The 19,059-nt window shown below is 33.1% G+C and overlaps 4 protein-coding genes across 7 annotated transcripts in view; 2 read left to right on the plus strand and 2 right to left on the minus strand.

Annotated features, from left to right (window-relative positions):
* Window positions 1-198: 198 nt before the first annotated feature.
* LOC101512689 (uncharacterized) lies at window positions 199-2,401 on the plus strand. The gene is made up of 3 exons (XM_004491290.3): window positions 199-394; window positions 632-1,661; window positions 1,865-2,401. Exons 1-3 carry the CDS (start codon window positions 241-243, stop codon window positions 2,193-2,195), a joined length of 1,515 nt encoding a protein of 504 aa, XP_004491347.1. The 5' UTR covers window positions 199-240; the 3' UTR covers window positions 2,196-2,401.
* A 1,680-nt stretch (window positions 2,402-4,081) lies between these two features.
* On the minus strand, window positions 4,082-5,829 carry LOC101513335 (uncharacterized). Its single transcript, XM_004491292.4, has one exon. It carries the CDS (start codon window positions 5,518-5,520, stop codon window positions 4,417-4,419), a length of 1,104 nt encoding a protein of 367 aa, XP_004491349.1. The 5' UTR covers window positions 5,521-5,829; the 3' UTR covers window positions 4,082-4,416.
* A 2,093-nt stretch (window positions 5,830-7,922) lies between these two features.
* On the plus strand, window positions 7,923-9,395 carry LOC101513008 (HVA22-like protein f). Its single transcript, XM_004491291.4, has 5 exons — window positions 7,923-8,052; window positions 8,373-8,399; window positions 8,595-8,717; window positions 8,819-9,077; window positions 9,191-9,395. The coding sequence occupies exons 1-5, from the start codon at window positions 8,006-8,008 to the stop codon at window positions 9,215-9,217; spliced, it is 483 nt and encodes a 160-aa protein (XP_004491348.1). The 5' UTR covers window positions 7,923-8,005; the 3' UTR covers window positions 9,218-9,395.
* The window catches only part of LOC101497686 (uncharacterized), an 11,274-nt gene continuing 802 nt past the window's right edge, over window positions 8,588-19,059 (minus strand). The window contains exons 2-5 of one of the 4 annotated variants that reach the window (XR_012161906.1): window positions 18,408-19,059; window positions 11,940-13,973; window positions 10,716-10,907; window positions 8,588-9,647 (exon numbers count right to left, since the gene is read on the minus strand). The exon at window positions 18,408-19,059 is cut by the window's right edge and continues 516 nt beyond it. Coding sequence is in view for 2 of the 4 variants with exons in the window: in XM_073365035.1 (XP_073221136.1) it covers window positions 11,103-13,973; window positions 18,408-19,059 (3,523 nt within the window). In the remaining 2 variants the exon portion in view is untranslated. Of the gene's footprint in view, window positions 9,648-9,893; window positions 10,908-10,957; window positions 13,974-18,407 lie in introns of those variants that run through there. The other 3 variants (XR_012161905.1, XM_073365036.1, XM_073365035.1) reach the window with 3 other exon arrangements.

Consider the following 19,059-nt stretch of genomic DNA (forward strand, 5'->3'; position numbering starts at 1 on the left):
TGCCCAAGAATCAAGAAATATAACTAACTGGAGCTTTTTTTGTTGTTGCATTTTTTCTATTTCTTGGTTAGGTTTATTTCCTCAATTTTTATTTTTTTATTCTTTTTTTAATAATTTCTTACCTTATAAAAATTGATTTATGCATTTTTAAAATAAAATAATTGAATCATTAATTTTCTAATAATTTAGTATCTAACTTAGTTCAAAAATCTTCTCATTCTTCTTTCTAAGTAGCTAGTGATGAAAATGGAGAAGAAAAGAAGCAACAATGCTTCTCTTACCATTTTCACAATGTTGGTTGCATTTATTTCTCAGAACCTTGTTATACCTGTAATAGCCAACACTCAAGACCCTCATGCAGGAAATTCTCCAACAGCTATATCTAGTTCTCTATGTAATTCTCTAACTTTAGTTATCTATCTATTTTAATGATATATGATTTTGAACTTTCCTTGAAAGTAAGTAGGCCATTTATTTATTTTTCAATATTTGAAGTATCAAGATCAACTTCTCATAAAGAAGCTATTATTATTATTATTATTATTATTATTATTATTATTATTATATTTTTTTATGTTTTAGTTACTTAATTTGTCCACTCATGTTATACATTGTTTTTGACTTGTCCAAGGTTCACATAGTCCACCATCTCATCACACTGGAATTGGTTGTGGTAGCAGTAGCACCCCGCCATCTCATGGTCACGGTCACAGTCATGGCCATGGTCATCATGGTCATAGTCATAAATCATCACCCTCAGGTAGTGGAAGTAACAATCCAACCCCATCAACTCCCACTCCATCACCCCCCTCAGGTGGTGGTGGTGGAAGTTATGATCCAACCCCGTCAACTCCCCCTGGCAATGGAAATTGCGATCCAACCCCATCACCACCCTTAGATGGTGGAAGTTACAATCCAACACCATCAAATCCCACCCCGTCACCACCATCAAGTGGTGATGGAAGTTATAATCCAACACCATCAAGTCCCCCAGGCAGTGGAAGTTATGATCCAACCCCATCACCACCCTTAGATGGTGGAAGTTACAATCCAACACCATCAGCTCCCACTCCACCCTCAAGTGGTGATGGAAGTTATAATCCAACCCCATCAACTCCCCCAAGTGGAGGAAGTTATGACCCAACCCCATCACCACCAACAAATGGTGGTGGAAGTTATAATCCAACCCCATCAACTCCCCCAGGCAGTGGAAGTTATGATCCAACCCCATCACCACCATCAAGCGGAGGTGGAAGTTACAATCCAACACCATCAACTCCCCCAGGAACTTATGATCCAACCCCGTCACCACCGTCAGGTGGCGACGGAAGTTACAATCCAACTCCGTCAACACCAAGTTACAATCCAACTCCATCAACACCACCAAGTGGCAATTGTGCACCACCAGACCCAACAACACCATCAACCCCGTCAAACCCAACAACACCATCAACCCCGTCAAACCCAACAACACCATCAAACCCTCCCTCAGGAGGTGGAGGATACTACAACTCACCACCAACTTATGGAGATAGTAGCCCTCCAACACCAATCAGTGGCAGCCCACCAATCATCCCATTCGACCCTAGCACCCCACCGTCCCCCACTTACTCCACACCACCTTTCCTTCCTTCACCATCTCCCTTCACCGGTACATGCAAGTAAGTTCCTTCCCCTATATTGCATTGAAATGTAAACTATCATATATAACACTGCCTCTTGTTTTAAATATAAGCAAAAAGGTATATGTAATTTGCACCAAATACATGTATCTTTTTCTTATATACTTAAAACCAGAGGGAGTACACATCTAGGGTTTTAACTGATAATTAACCTTTCTGGACTTTTTTCTTCAAAACTGCAGCTACTGGAATACTCACCCACAAATCATCTGGGGATTACTAGGCTGGTGGGGAACCTTAGGCAATGCATTTCATGTCCCTAGTTTGCCAGGATTTGGTTCAAGTCTCAGCCTTCCACAAGCACTTTCTAACACAAGAACTGATGGACTTGGAGCACTCTACAGAGAAGGGGCAGCTTCCTTTCTTAACTCCTTGGTGAACAACAGGTTCCCTTACACAACTCAACAAGTTAGAGACAGGTTTGTAGCATCACTCAGCTCAAATAAGGCTGCAGCAACACAAGCTCATCTCTTCAGGATGGCCAATGAAGGGAGAATGAAGCTTAGAGCATGATCTAATTATTACTTTGGTTTATGTGTTAGTTTATTGAGTTCAGCTCAGTATATTATATCTATATCTTCTGCTAAGAGTGTTTTTAATTAGGTACTTATCATATGTTAACTTATCCTATTATGGATTTTGTGTTACTTTACAACTATATGTTAATTAGCTTTCATGGCTTCTTAGTTTTGAATAAAGTTGATATTTTGTTGCTATAATGCTTCAAGATCTCCATGCATAAGATTCAAGTACAAAGCATCATATATGACGCAACAGTAAATTTTTATTTAGAAAAAAAAAACTTTATTTTCATTGTATAGCAAGAAAGAACACCAGTAAAGATTTGTCATCACATTCTCATTAAATGAAGGTCTACCTAAGGGGGTGTGTATCAAAATAAATTGATTATATACAAAGAGCAACCCAGCAAAGTAGCCCTAGTCTAGAAAAGTTGATTGTTCATGCAACATGAACTGCATTCAAGTTATATACATGCATGATTGCGTGTCTTGAAAACATGTGCAGGGAGGGTCTACATTAATTGTAAAGGTGTCTAGTATTGTTTCCTAGTGAAATGCAAGACAATTGTTTCTTGTTGTTGGTGTGTGTGTGTGTGTACAGAAAGACAACAGATGGTCCAAGATGGAATTTGGGTTGTGTGCATTGCAGTCAGCCACATCGGTAGTCATTCAATCAAGGCCAGAGGTCCAAATCTCAAACTTGGTAATTTAGTTTTATAAAATAAATCAAGATCTGCATTGAGATCTGAACCATTGGATCTTGATCCAACACAGTGTTGTCAATTGCAGATCACAAAAAATAGCTGTCTGTTCAAATTATGTTACACAACATCGCTATAGTGCCGCTATAATCACTATTTGACAACATTTTATACTAAATAGTATATCGCAAAACAGTAACAATTTATTCAACATTTGCTACGCTATAGCGCTGTTATAACCGCTATTTAACAACACTAATCCATCGGCCACCAAATGTGGCTGACTGTGTGACAACACAGGATTGTGACAACACACTATCCAAATCCACATAGCTACCAAAGGTGCCCTTATATGAAATAGGACTGCTGTTACAATGGCACAGGAAGGGTTGAAGGGCCATGTGATGCCTAATTAATGTTATTTTAAGTGCCTTAACAGGAAGTGTACAAGGCTGTCCTTTGGTTCAGAAACAATTATAATGGTAGGTAAACCCTATAAAAAGATGGTAGTCTTCACAAGTTATGTAATATAAGAATCATTGTGTTCTATTTTTTATAAGAAAAAAAAAACAGCTTTTATGTCTTCAGCTTACCAATCTTTCCAAATATAACATATATTAACTTAGATATAAGGGACCTCTACTACTACTAGTTTAGATCACAATACGTTTGGTTAATGAACTTACTTTACTTGACTTCATAGGTAGAATGTTATATTGCTACATTATATATTCACTGGTGCAGTTGTATATGGATTGAAGAAAAACCTTTTCTAATGCTTTCCTCATAAATTAAAAATAGTCATTTCTAAAACCAAAAAGATCATAAAGCATTTGAAAAGAAAAAAAAAAAAAAAAAACTTATCCAAACTGACACTAAGCTTTAATACTACTCAACATTGAAATGTGCACATAATTGTGAAGTTCCAAATGTTTTTAAATGCTTCTGATGAAAAACGTGAACTATAAAGTCAACCATATGTGGGCCTGTAAAAGAATTGGAAAACTAAATTATAAGACTTGGTCCTAAACTTTTAATACACACACACTCCAAGTTCATGTAGTATTGCTATATTTACCAAGATAATTTATAAGACAATATTTCCATATTATTTTACCAAGATAGCTGTCAACAACATGTTTAAGAGCATGCTAATACTAATCAAGTAGTCAAGTCAGGCTCATAATTTTACAGTCATATAACAAATGATTAACCAGGGTATACAAATTAACAAGAATAACCAAGTCTGAGAATTATTGCTTCAAATCTCAAAGAAAAAAATGGCAGAAAGATCTTAATTTTAACAAAATCTAGGATAACATTCAGAGGCATACCTTTTAAATTTTCTGGTAGTATTACATAGTTGAGAAATTCTAGCCCTTGACACTGGATTTCTGATAAAGTTACCAATGTAAGTTTCTTTACTGTGAGAAATTCTACCTCTGATTATACAAGTGGTTTCCATGACATACATGTCTCATTGGCTTTAGATTTTTTACAACCAGAAAGAAATCAGCGCATATGCGACTCGATCCATTTAAAAATTTGGTCGGAATGCACACTTGTCATCTCATGGTAAGCAAATGCAAGGTTTAGCTCCTCCTGAATATGAGGGATCAAATGCTTATCAATCAAGATATTTTTCCTCTCCTCAAGAACCTTTTTCCATTTTGTTTTCCGTCCATCTTTCCTCATATATCCATTTTGATCAACAAAACCCTTTTCCTTAAAGATTTCGAACAAAATTTTAGAAAGAGTCTGATCAAGACCTGGAATCCTATCAGCTAAAGTACCCGGCGACAACGGAAACTCCATACATTCAACAACACCGACATCAATCCTTTTATCTTTTAAAACCTCTACATATTCATCAATTTTCTGCTGCCTATAAAGATCTTTAGGCATGTGAACAAAAAGGGTAGGAGGGTAGTCCTCATTAATATCGATTTCCTCAAACATCCCTTCAGCAATCATAAGCACAATACTATTAAACTTTTTCACCGTCGCAAGCAAAGATACAAAATACCCTCCAGATGAAGCACCTAAAGCAACAAGAGGAAGTTTTCCAAGCCTCCTCTTACCAATCCACCATTCTAGAATATCTTTAACAACCAACAATTCCTTACCATAAGTCCAACATCTATGTTCACTCGAAATAGTAACAACGGCGAAACGTTGAGCAAGAGCATGAAGTACAAGCAACCTTTCTTCAGGCAAACCAATACAATCAGAACATTCAAAGGATTTGTCCCAAAAGTTTATGGCTTTTCCATTACATCCATGAGCAAGAAAGATAACACCTTTAGGTGATTCAGGTACTTGCCATATCAAATCTGTTCCATTCCGGAACTCTCTTGTTGGATTCAATTTCACCAAAGAGTCAAAACTATTCCACTTTTGTTTAGGAGATTCATAAGTGAAACTTGGTTTAACACCATCATTATCATTATCATTAACATTAACATTAACATCAACATCAACATTATCATTGATATTATCAAATACTAAAAAGAGAATCACTATCATTAACATCAATGTAAAAGACATAATAAGTACTTGAACCATGGAAATGTGAGCACTACTCCGTGGCTTTAATTTGTATCCATGATTCAACATGGTGAAATAAAGGGTTTATAGCAGGAGGGGAAAAGATCAAATTTTTATCAAAATATCTTAATATAAGATCAATAAACTATAAAGGGTTAGTGGCACATAATCAATTGAATCATTGAAATCAAAGGGAAATTAGTTACAGTGTTCAAAACATATATACTCACATGGAATTTGAAGGTTAACTACTGTGTGTGTTGAATCTCAAAGGGAAACATTAAACAATTGGATTAATCACCGAAACTGTGGTGAAGTAGAAGTATATGTATTGCGGTTACTGGATTTTGATGTCATGTGTTTGTTCTTTTTTTCGAATAATTTAATTTAATGTCATGTGAAATTAGTATATGTTTCAATTTCAGTGGAAGTTTTGGGTGGGCTTTACTGGGCTTTAGTATATGTTTCAAAACTTGGGCCGCATTTAATTTCAGTGAAAGATTTTTAATTGGGCCGCATTCAAAAATAAAGAACCAAAAAACTGAAAGATTTTTTTATAGATATACCCCTATATCTTACTGACACACCCCCACATTTCGAGTTTTGCCCCTTCCAACTTTTAATTTGTCACCGTAAATAATAAGTATTTTTTATTTATTTTCTTGAAGATACTCTCCCAGAAAAATAAGAGGTTCCTCTGTCTTTACATTATTTCTATACCCTCCAAAATTCTTCCTTTTCCCTTTAGCTCCCAACAAAATTTAAAGGTTTGTTTGTAAATTAAATTTTAGAGGATTTTGGGGATAAAGTCTATGGAGTGCTAAATTTATATTTAATATATCATATTGTTCTTTTTTATTTTTTTCAAAATATTGAATATAAATCAAAATATAAACTTAACACTTTCAAGCTCTTTCTCCAAAATCCTTCAAAAATCAATTGCAAAGAGACCTTAAGTGTCTAGCGATATTTTTTAACCTATATTACATTTATTAAGAGTTAGTTGAGTGTATTTAATTTTTTTTATATCATGTAAAAAATAAAATGCATTTGTCAATCTACATGTGATCATATTATAATAATCTGATCATAGTATAATAGACATCTAATAACAATATTAATAAATTATATTTAAAGATATTTTTGATATGGTTGATATTATTTTAATTTGAGTTCAATGAATTTAATTTTTTTTTCTTCTTCTTCTTATAATTAGTTCAAAGTAGAATTAAATTGGATTTCGGAGAATTAAATGGTTCGACTCAAGTGTTTAATAAATGTAATGCAGTATTAAGAAAATTCAAATATAAACATAAATTAAATAATTATTTTTCAGATTTTATTATCAATCGGCTAAATTATTGTGATTATTAACTAGTGATGTTTTCAATCATACCTTATTATTATTATTTTTTTCTTGCCTTTACTATACTTGGCAACAGTTATTGAGAACTAAAAAAGTGATGTACATTGAAGCTTTGAAAAAGAACAATGTAAGGTTAGGTCACACATGAATTAATAGTAGCATCATCACCAACACCCTAATGGGAAAAAAGTGATGAAAAAGGGAGGATGTGATGGAAATGGAATGGAAGTGAAGTCAAAGTTTGTTTGATGATAGTAATTATAACGTACGTGGTGCTTGTTGAAAAACAAGGCCAGCCTGTTGGGACCATGTTGAGTTTTTGTGCATGTGATGATCAGCCACACCATTTGCACGTCAACATATTCTTTCTTTTAAGGGGCATCTTGCTTGTGAGGGCAAAACTTCTCTATGTCATTTTGCTTTAAATTGCATTCTTATTTTTTTTAACAACCAAGCTCACACAATAATAGTAGATAAAATATGTGTCACAACGTACTAAATATTAATATTTTTGTCGTCATCATTTGAAATGTAAACGGTTTGAAATTAAATACTATCATTGATATTTAAAGTAAATAAATCCATTTAATATTACTCTTCATATATGAACTAAAATTTAAAAGGGATCATTTTATTATGAGAAGATGGGAATCCAGGAGAAATAATTAAAAATAGTTGGAATTATGTAACAAACATTTCACCGCAAAATAGTAAATGTTTTTCACTTGCTGTGATTTTTTTCGTACTAAACAATATTCTTCCCATAAACTTACGCCAAAATTTGAATAGTATATACTTAAAGTCGTAAATACTTTTGTCAACTCATAAAATAAAATAGACAAGTACGTAGCTCCTTAATTCATCCACATATATACTTGGTTGCATGCTTAACATTAAGTTAATGTCACATAAACTTTACCAATCGAAAATGGCAAGGTATATATTATGATATTTGCACGAGTTGAAAAGCACTTGAAAATTCCTAACTTTTGGCATCCTTATTAGTGGTTCTTTCTTTTTGTTAGAGAAAAGAAAACTTTTGGGTACAAACATTCCTTGCTTGGTTCATTATAAATATCAATATATCTAACCCTATATGCATTTACATTACAATTTAGATTCCATCATTTCTTGCTCCTAATTAATCTTTCCAAAACTTCATTAATCTCTCCAACTGGAAAAATCATCATGGGTGTCCTTGGAACAATAGTAAGACATTTAGACACAACAATAGGGTAAACTAATCATCTCTCTCCTCCAATTACTTTTAAAAATATCTTAATCTTAATTATTTAATTTCATAAATTCTATATGTCACGTAAACTATTGTCATTCCATTCTACTCCTCCGCATGCTATAATTATATACCTTCGAAATCCCATGTACGAAACTCTCCCTTACAAAAATATGTTCAATGAAAATAGTTTTTTTGTTTTTATATAATGAAAAATAGGTTTTCTACCTAAACTTTAAAACACATGGAACACACTCTAAATTTTAGGATCTTAATTTCATGTTTTTCCTCGTAATAACATTGTACTTCTTTGTGTACCAGGCCAGGAGTAATGCTTCTTTATCCTTTGTAAGTAATGGCCATATCACATACCATTTTATTACTAATTAATTTAATATGCAATTAATGACTATAGTCGAACATTTTATTACAACATCTCGTTTCCATTTTAACTTCCTCATCATTGTGATGACTAATTATTTTTCTTGACAATATGTAATGTAATGACCAACTATTAAATGTTTGATATTTATGTGATCATAGATACGCATCAATGAGGGCAATTGAAAGTCCTTCAACCTTAGATGACCAACAATGGCTAACGTATTGGGTTTTATACTCTCTCATAACCCTCTTTGAGCTTTCCACTTATAAGATCCTATCTTGGTAATATTAATTAAGTTCTCTATGCATAGACATGTTAGACACACACACAACAATTTGATAATATTAATTTATTTAACATGATAAAATAAATATATAAATAGGTTTCCAATTTGGCCATACATGAAGCTTGTGTTTTGCGTATGGTTGGTACTGCCAATGTTCAATGGAGCAGCTTACATATATGAGAATTATGTGAGGAGATATGTCAAGAATTTTGGTAACCATGGAGGTTCCAATAATTATAATTATCCTGAGGAGTACAAAAAGGTCCTTCATATGATGACCTTCGATGCAAGAAAAGCAGTTGAACGTTATATCGATAGATTTGGTCCAGATGCATTTGAGAGAGTGATTAGAGCGGTATATATGATTATATAATAACTACTATATATTTCTTTATTATTATTATTATTATAAAAGTTCAACTTTTACTATTTTTTTAATAATATATTTCTTTTCACTTTGGATTGTAGGCTGAGAAAGAAGCAAAGAAGCATTGAGTGTGTCAATTTAACCAAGTTGGCATGGGAAGAAAGTAAACATGTTACAATTAATATATATTTCTGTTTATACTTTATAAACTCTCTAGCATGTAGAAGCTGATCAAGTTTCAGAATTATTATAGAAAAACCATAGCAATCTTATTATCTATTATCAATACATCAAGTTTTATTTGTACCTTATTACTATTACTATATTTATTACTCTTGTTTAATTGGAATGGGTGATATGATGTACTATAACAAGCATGCATGATCGGGTATAGGTGATCAAGACCTATTAATTAGCTTGTCACTGTTATAAACCATCACGCTTTGATAAAGCAACTTCAATAATTAAATGGGTAATAATCATTTTGAATTAAGCAACATAAGAATCTCTCCCGTGAATGTATTGTAACAGCTGATTGAGGGATAACCGTATCCTATCCTGTAATAATTAATTATAAAACCTCTTTAACCTTTTTGCTTCCCGTTTTGGACTTCAATAAATAAATAATAACTGATACTTTGTTGAATGAATATTTTAACAGATAATAATAGGCAGAAAACAGGAACCTAAATATAAAAGCATGCACAGGTCAGTCCAATAATTAATCTAGACTCTTCTTTTCCTATTTTATATGTTGATCATTCTGAAAAATAACAAGATACTTACAAAGAATCAACACTAATATAATATGAACATGAATATTATAACTTTAAGTAATCATTTATATAAATTACACTAGAAGTAATCATTAATATATGAAAATATGTAGACCATGCAAAGAGTGTATACACATATGATAAGAAAATATATATACCTAAAAATGAATTAAACGCGTCTAAAAAACGAAAGATAAACAGGTCAAGTACAAGTGAAAGAAAATCAGGATGAGACAATACTTGGAGAAGCATGTGGCTAAAATATAACTGAATAGTTTATACAGACAAAATAATCCGACAATAGGGCCAACTGCAACACTTTGCCAGCAAACTCTTTTGTTAGACTTTGATAAATTTTATGTTTACTTGTTAAGACATGAAAAGAGATATACTTAACTTTTCAATGAATAGTTATAGTGTTTACAATTCTTAAACAATGCATTTAGAGAACTTGTTAAGCTCAAACCCTAATAATAATCTCATTTACGTACCATGGTAATGTCTTAAATGTAAATAAGTTAAAGAGATTGGTTTCTTTTAAAAAGCTTATAAAACCTTAGTTCAAAAGTGTGTATACATCTATTATGGCATATTTTGTTCTCAAAACAGCTTATAATAAAAATAAAAATAAAAATTTTGAGAGCTTTGTAAAAATATTATTATTTTCTCAAAAATAAAATAAAAAACAAGCACGCTAAAAAAATTATAAATATTTTTTTCATGGTTCAAGTTAAAGTGGAAGTATCAGAATGTAGTGCCTTTAGTGGTATCCAATAATTCATTAATTAATTTATAAAGGCACAAATTCAGGATTTTTTGAATAGGTTTAGTAATATTATGAGAGATGTACCGTTCTCTTATTCTAAATCCTTGCAAAGTCATTGAACAGATGCCGTGTTGAGAAACCCGGACTCGAAAATAGATATCGAAAGCATCATCTTTGGTGATAAAATTCTGTAAAGAGCAAAAAAACTTCAAAACTGAGCTGGATGATCAAAAGACTGGATGGAATTAAGATCAATTTTCCACCGGTTTCAGCAACCTGGCAATATTGATACATGGACAATCCTGTTATGTTCACAAACGGATATATATACTATAAAGATGGAAAAAGCATATATGATAAATTGATATGACTTACACCAAAAATCAGTATACTTTAGTAAATTATCTAGATATGGCAATAAATGACAATATGGCAAAAAGGATCGCTCTTTCGCTATCCTAATCCATTTTTTCAAGAGGATTTTAGGATGTGCTTAGCTCTTTTGGGACCAAGTCGGACAGGACCAGATCTTATTGTGCCGTCCAGATTAAAAGAATCAACAGCCGGATAACTAGTAGAACTTAGATTTTGTGCTACATTCTGGCAACATCTACTTCTAGCAATCTCCACTTGTGGATCAATTATCACAGCTCTTTTGTTACGTTGCAATTCTACACTTGAGTTTTCTCTAGTCAACCTTGTCACATGACTCAAGTTTTCGTTCACTTCTATATTGGATATCTTGATAGGTTTTCTAGAATCATCAAGATTATCTGCAGGTCTCTTCCTGATATTTGTACATGGATGATAGTCTTTGACAACCATATTATCATCCAAGTTAACACCGTCAACGGCCTTATTTATGTTTCGGCAACCACTATTCATGGTAGAGGGTGTAACTGAAACTTGTGGAGGTTGAACAATAGATGCTGGACAAAGAAGGGTTGTCTTCATGGGACCCCGAGAAGTCAGAGGATTAGAGGGGTAGAGAACATCTGCTGAATGAGTAACCGACGGCGAAGTGAAATTATTTCCCCATCGATTTTGAGGAAAACTTTGATTACCTACACCAGAAAGTTGCTGAGAATAGGTCCTAGTTAGCGTGTCATCTGTTGAGCTTGACAACCAAGATGGCACACTTCTGTAAGGCCCCTGAAACCAATACGTTTTGGCCAGTTCATTATCAGCAGGTTGCAAGAAAGGAAATCCGAAGGCTGATTTTGTAGCATGAGGGTTTTTTATCCTGCCATTAAGCTCGCCATTATTTGAACATGCCGGCAGTCTAAAAGTGCAAGGAGTGGGTAATACCTGTGGCTGAGAGTTCGGTCCCGAAGGTTTAGAAGCAGCCATAAACTGCTCTGAAAAGTCATTGGGTGCCCCATTAAATACTGCATAAGAGGTAGATTCCTGATCAATAGGATTGAAATAAGAACTGGCATTTCTGCCAACTTGGAGGCTTCCATTTTGAGATACATGATTACTTTGCTGCTCAATAAACTGCTGAGGAAATCCCCGAGAGCTTTGCAATCCATGAGTGCTTTGAATTCTCTCCAACTGCAATACACTATCGGTGGATATTGGTATAGGGGAACCAGATACCCAATCCTGCTTGGAACATCTTCCCAGGAAAGATTTTTCTAAAGCAGTACATTCAGCATAATGCCTTTTTCTGGATTCCTCATCAGTCCAAACATCTCCTGTAAATTGTTGCATCTCTTGGCTGCTTCTAGCAATCGGAACATCTTTACCCATTAACCTCACTGTTGGTGGGCTGGAACTTAGTGAGATGTGATCTGAACCATCTTTCAGAGAAACCATTGTGCTTCCATTGTGGTTCTGCACTCTTTCACGTTGGTTCTGTTCAATACACGAGTTGCGTTTAAGGAACTCTGAATTCAGTGGCTGTACATGGTGACTGGAACACATTTCGGAATTAGGTCGATGGATATCTTCTCTTTGACTGCATAACTCGGCGACAGCTAACCTGGGTGAATAATGAGGAAATGAATTTAGACCATCTTTTGGTAATGTCTTTTGAACAACATGCACCTCATTATTGCTTAAATTTTCCTGACTACTTTGACAGAGAATATTATTAATGGGCAAGCCACTTAAAGAACCTCCTAATGGACTTGATGGCTCCAGCTGGTTCATCCCTACATTTCCACTTGAACTGAAATTGATCAGCTCACCATGAGAATTGAGTGGCAAACCGAAAATGTTAGGATCCAAACAGCTATTTCTTATGCTTCCTTTCCCCCAGCTTGTAAAAGGGTATGATTTATCAATCATATCTGCAGGAAACATATTATACAACTGTCTGTCACCCAAGGCCTGGCCAATATTACCATTAACTCCATAAGTTTGCAATGGAGACTCTGGTTTTTCATTTACTTTGTTATATGGAGAAGAATACGATGATGACTCCACAAATGTCTTTGTACTTGCATTTTTGTTCACATCATCAACCTCAAAAGTAGGATCCTCCGAATAGTCAATGAACTTTCCACCGGAACTGAAAACACCAGATTCACACACCTGTGTATTTTTACCACACACTTGCCCGTCCTGGACTGCAAAAAGATGTCTAGAAATGCCAGCATATGAAGAAAAACTCAATGTAGTTGTGTTGCCTATATCAAAAAGCTGTGAATTATTATTGTCATAAACAGCCATCTTGGTTAACAATTCAGACTTCTGTTCTAACTGGCTTGATTGCTCTTGATTGATACATGGCTTCATGAAATTTGGTCCAGTGACTTGTTCTGGAGTATTAGAAAAATGTTTGCTTTCAATTATAGGGCAAACCTCCTCTCTCTTGTTGTCTATCTTAAGGGCAATGTAGTCATAATTTTTGTTATCCTCAAAACTAGCACTTTCTTCATCAGTTCCAGAGGACTGCTCCTTTACTAATGAAGTAGCCGGTGCATCTGAAGATATGTCAAACATGGTTTCATCAAATGAACTTCTCTTTTTTGGACCAACTATTTCATGTTTATAAGAAAGTTTGACATGTCTGTCGTAGGTTAGCACTTGATCATTCTCATGGATTTCTTCAGTACCATCTTGAATTTTACATCCATCTGACATCTCTCCAGAAACATGCTTTAAGTGGTTCTTAAGAATGCCCCGAACAGGAGAATCTGCTTTTTGCCGCTTTCCAACTGAGTCACAGTTTATAACTTGTTGCTTTTTTTCTACTGATAAGCCATTTAAACCCAATTTCTTTCTATGGACAGAAGGTTCAATGTCTTGGAATGCAACCATTTTATTACCAATTGTACCTCTTAGTTTTCTGCAACTATTTACGGCAGTTTGCACCACGTGCTTGTTAGCACTTACCTGAGATAAACAAGATTAACAAAATTATGGATGTTCTAACATGATCTCAAAAGTTGAATAAGTTTTAGGCCTTACAAAATACTCATGTTTAATTTAAATAGAAAGGCATTTCACTGTATTATCTCCTATCACATATTATCTATAAATGTAATAACTAGAAACACCAGTAGCTTTTATACCAGTCTCTTTTCAGGAGGGATTTTCAGCAATAAAAAAAATGGAACAGAAACCCCAAAAGTTGAATGCAAAAGGTAAATGGTTAACAAAAGATGACGAATGAAAGAAGAATAAAATAAATAAGATTAATAGTATTAAACAGTGTATCCGGTGATGCTGAAAATCTGTTTTGCAAACTGTCCATGAGAACCAGGGAAACTATACAAAAGTATACTTTCTTCCACTTTTAATGATCAAATCAAAATCCAAACTTCTGCATAAACAAATTATTTGATTATTTATTGGGGAATTTTCTTACTTTTCAAAAACGACAATGAGTAAAAGACTTACTGCAGTGACATTTTTATTACAATTTAATTGGTTTAAGTGTCCCATCATTCTTCAAAAAAAAAGAGAAAACTTACTTATCTTTATTAAGATAAGTTACTAAGATCAATTATAAAGTTTCTCCTATGCTTAAGAAAACCTCAAATAAAAGCTTTTTCCAAGATTGAAACAACTGAATTAAGAACTAAATTACATCCATGAAGGCTTTAAAAACAACATTCTAGAATTTGGCCATTTTAGTATTCATGTTCAGAAGAGGATCTAAGCCACTAAGAGGAACATAAAAATCTATAATAAATGCATGGATCATACCTACAATAAAAGCTTATTTCAAGATTGAAACGACTGAATTAAGAACTAAATTACATCCTTGAAAGCTTTAAAAACAAAATCCTCCAATTTGGCCATTTTAGAATTAATGTTCAGAAGAGGGTCTAAGCCTCTAAGGGGAACATAAAAATCTATAATAAATGCATGGATCGGATGCTTACATCAATATGCTGACATCAATGAAAAACACAATGATAAAAATCTATAATAAATGCATGGATCATATATGCTCACATCAACGAATAACACAATAATAAAAGCTAATAAATCTGTATTGATACATCCATAAAAAAAGCACCCTTAGTTCATAAGGTTATTACGAGTGTAATAAAAGCTCATGAGGTTGTATGACCTTAAATATTCTCTGATATATATTTTAATTTTGTGAAAAATCTATGTGTGAATGGAAGCTTCAACTTAATAAAATAGTCATTAAACTATATTTCGGTACAATTACATATGAAACTGCATATATCAGCCAGCAGAATGCATGAGAGCTTCAACTAAGAATCTTATTTATAAAAAAGTTAGTAGTAAGACATAATTTTTTTTTTTTAAAGTAGTAATGAATAATAAAACTAAAACTTATTAAAGCTTCAGCTTAATAATAGTGACTACATATCCCTAAATTGATTTTACGTAATAAATAGACAGTTAGAAAAACTAATGCAATTTCAGCCAAATATCATTTTGTAAAAAATATAATTTTTAATTGTAATATAAAGCTCAGTCAAAAAGTTGTAATTATTTTTTAGGAAGAAAAAAATATTGTAATTTAAAGCTTACGTGTCTTCTCAGTCAAACTCTAAATTATTAAGCTTCATTTTTCTTAAAAACCAAAGAGTTAACACACACACAAAACATAATAAAAAATCTATTATAGCTCATAATAAAATCTATTAAACTTTACTTATTACTGTATCCCTAAAATTTACTTTATCACATAAATAAATAGAAAGTAAATTAACCTTAAACAATCTCGTACAAATATTATTAAATATTATTATGAAAAAAACTTAATCGTAATCCAAAGCCTGTGCTTAAAATGATTATACACTAACACACTCTAAATAAATTAAAGAAACTATAAGTAGATACACTTGTGGGAGAAAATGTTTTCAGTTCCATCACATTGCGTATTAACAAAGAATGTTTTACTTTGGTTCCTAATTACACTTTGCAGTAAAATAACCAAAGATTGCAATGACAGCCCTTATATATTTTTGTCATAATAATTACTTTACATACTTGAATAGGGAATCTTTGTCTGAAGAAATCATAAGAGATTTCTTTCTAAAATTTTTGGTACCACTCTTTCTTAGATTAATATTTAACACTTTAATTCTACAAAAAAATATTAGCAATGTCTACACGGGGAATGTGCTGCAAATTATTATAACATTAAACAATTGATACATATTTTCAAATTATATAATTTCACTTTGTTGTAAAAATCTTCATTAATTATATCTTAGTTCTTTTTCTGAAAGACAACAAATCAAGAAAAAAATTGCGAATCCTTTAAAATGAGATGAAGTGTTTCTAATTAGGGAGATTAAAAAAAATATACAAAGCGTCTATAAATTAAAAAAACTATTGGCACACTAATTAATAGTACTCCTTGTATATATGAACAAAGAGAAGGGAAGGAGAATGCCAAATACATAAATAAATAATAATAATAATAATAATAATAATAATAATAATAATAATAATAATAACAACAATAATAATAATAACAATAATAATAATACTTGAATGTTTTTCTTAATACATTTTGAGATATCTATGTATGTAGTAATACGCATTTCTGAAATTAACAAATAATAACCTCTATAAAATTTGTATTCTATGTTCCTGTCAAAAAAAAAATTGTATTCCATGTTTATATCCCCCATTCTAAAATTAAGTAACTAAAACATAAAAAATAAAAATAAAAATAAATAAATAAATAATAATAATAAATAATAATAGAAATGTTTTTCTTAATACATTTTGAGAAATCTATGCATGTAATACGCATTTCTGAAATTAACAAATATTAACCTCTATAAAAATTGTATTCTATGTTCCTGTCAAAAAAAAAAATTGTATTCCATGTTTATATCCCGTTCAAAATGATGTGGCTTCTGCCGAATCTCAATGCCGAAATTTCAGTGTACTTAAGTTTTATAGTAAGATTGATAGGAAGGGAAAAAATAAATATTGTGATTATAGAACCAGAGTCCGAGGACGTTGTCGGAAAATAAACTATTTACTAGATTAGTATATATATATAAATGTGAATGAAGACTTGAAAGTTGAAACAATACACTACAGATGCCGTTGCTTCAAACAGCAAAGGCCAATCAAGTTTTAAAATTGCATATCTAGGGAAATAATTAGCAGCAAGATTACAAATCTATACCATCATTGTGTAACCTTCATGGCTGGCCTCTTTAAAGGTAAGTACTATATATATTTAACAACTTCCACTTTTAAGTTTCAGTCATAACCATGAACTGAAACTATTTTAAGCCTTCTCTTTCAATGACTATATATATATTTAAAAATTCAGGTTGTTTTCTGATAGACATTTAAGTTTAATTCTTAACCAATTCATCGGTCAATTCTCCCCACAGACTAACAACACTTTCAGAATCTGATAAGATATCTATAGCACGACAGAGGGTCCAAAACCATCATCATACATAATTACCCAATAACTTACCAGTAACTACCGCCTACTTCACTCATGTGTCACGATGATTGCAACATAAAACACGTCAGAAGATATTATGCCCATGCGGTAATGATCTATATCAACCCAAGTCAAGAGTTTTTTTTTTATCGATACATACATGCCCATCTAGACTTGCATATATAAACATTCAACAATCCTCGATCACTATATATACATTTCTGACATATCAATAAATGATCTCAAATTCTCTGGACCTCCACTAACAGATCTCCCACTAGCGAAAATATATGCAGCTGTTCATAAACCTCTTCTCCTACGTCCCAAACACTAGGCAAAGGAGATGAGAACATGTCAAACTTCAGATGGCCCATATGATATATAATTCTTCCCAAATTATTAGTAAATAGTGACGGGGCGAGAAAAAAACTTCATATGATTAATTAGTCTCAACTCTTAAACCTGGTAATCCAAGAGTGGCCCCTTGTAGCTAGGGTACTCATACTGATTACAACACACACCCTACAGCTAGAGCAACATCTGCTTCACTGCCTTGTGAATTTCATCCCACACACGAAGACACTTGTTGTCTTAATTTTTAACTCCACTTTCCCAACTGTTACTTACCGCGTATTTCGAACAAACAAAAATCACTCACTTTTGTCCACAAGTATGCAGCTGTCTCTCTAATCAGCTTTTTCAGCAGTAATTTTATGCAGAAAAAGCAACCCATGTAGAATTAGGAAAGCTATAATCGCATACATCACAAGGAACTACGTCAATAGAAACTATACATATACAGTATCAAGTGATATTTTATGTATAAAATCCACGAATTTAATCCTCAGTGACCATGATTTAGCTTCAGATAATGGAAACGAAAAGATTAACTTATATTTCATGAGACAAAAACCACATACCTTCTTCCCAGTGAGCTCATTGTTGAAGATTTTCTTCTTTTTCTTCTTCTTTTTCATGTTCGTCTTCTTTTCATCGTTCATCAGCACACAACTATCAACGTGATTTCCCAACTTGCTCTTCATCGTCTTCTTCTTCTGACCTTCCTTCGTTTTTTTCTTTTTGCTGTTTTTGTTCGTACACTTCTTGTTCTTCACTATCGAATCAAAAGTAGCAGCAGCAGAAGTACTGGAATCCTCGCCTGAATAATCGGAGGATTTGTCTTCTTCATCTTCATCGTCATCTTCACCTTCCTCAACCTCAATCACCTTGCTTTTGCTTTTACTAACTTCAATCGGCGGCGCTACCGTGAGAATCTCGGCAATCGAACGCTTCTTCGGCGCTTTAGGTTTCGGCTTAAAACCGGTCTTCTTCGTCTGACGCCGTTCATCCCTAACCGCATGCGCTAAACAACTATCGATGTGAGCGTTCACCGCCGTCACAGTCGAAGCGTTGAAATCACGACAAACAGGACAAATCATCTCCAATTTCTCCTCCTCAACATAAGATTTCACCGATTCACCACCTCCACCTTTAGATCTCAACGCCTCAAGCCGTTGAGAGAGCCACCGAAACTTCCTAACGGTAATCGAAACCTCATCGTCAACATCCTCA

The sequence above is a fragment of the Cicer arietinum genome, chromosome 2 (genome assembly GCF_000331145.2).
Source record: "Cicer arietinum cultivar CDC Frontier isolate Library 1 chromosome 2, Cicar.CDCFrontier_v2.0, whole genome shotgun sequence".
NCBI lineage: Eukaryota > Viridiplantae > Streptophyta > Magnoliopsida > Fabales > Fabaceae > Cicer > Cicer arietinum.

Bases quoted from the DNA above. Each gene is read 5' to 3' on its own strand.
- LOC101512689 (XM_004491290.3), top strand. From the start codon at position 241: ATGAAAATGGAGAAGAAAAGAAGCAACAATGCTTCTCTTACCATTTTC. The intron at 395-631 runs GTAATTCTCTAA...GACTTGTCCAAG, and splicing joins AGCTATATCTAGTTCTCTAT to GTTCACATAGTCCACCATCT. The intron at 1,662-1,864 runs GTAAGTTCCTTC...TCAAAACTGCAG, and splicing joins CCCTTCACCGGTACATGCAA to CTACTGGAATACTCACCCAC.
- LOC101513335 (XM_004491292.4), bottom strand. From the start codon at position 5,520: ATGTTGAATCATGGATACAAATTAAAGCCACGGAGTAGTGCTCACATT.
- LOC101513008 (XM_004491291.4), top strand. From the start codon at position 8,006: ATGGGTGTCCTTGGAACAATAGTAAGACATTTAGACACAACAATAGG. The intron at 8,400-8,594 runs GTAAGTAATGGC...ATGTGATCATAG, and splicing joins GTAATGCTTCTTTATCCTTT to ATACGCATCAATGAGGGCAA. The intron at 9,078-9,190 runs GTATATATGATT...TTTGGATTGTAG, and splicing joins TTGAGAGAGTGATTAGAGCG to GCTGAGAAAGAAGCAAAGAA.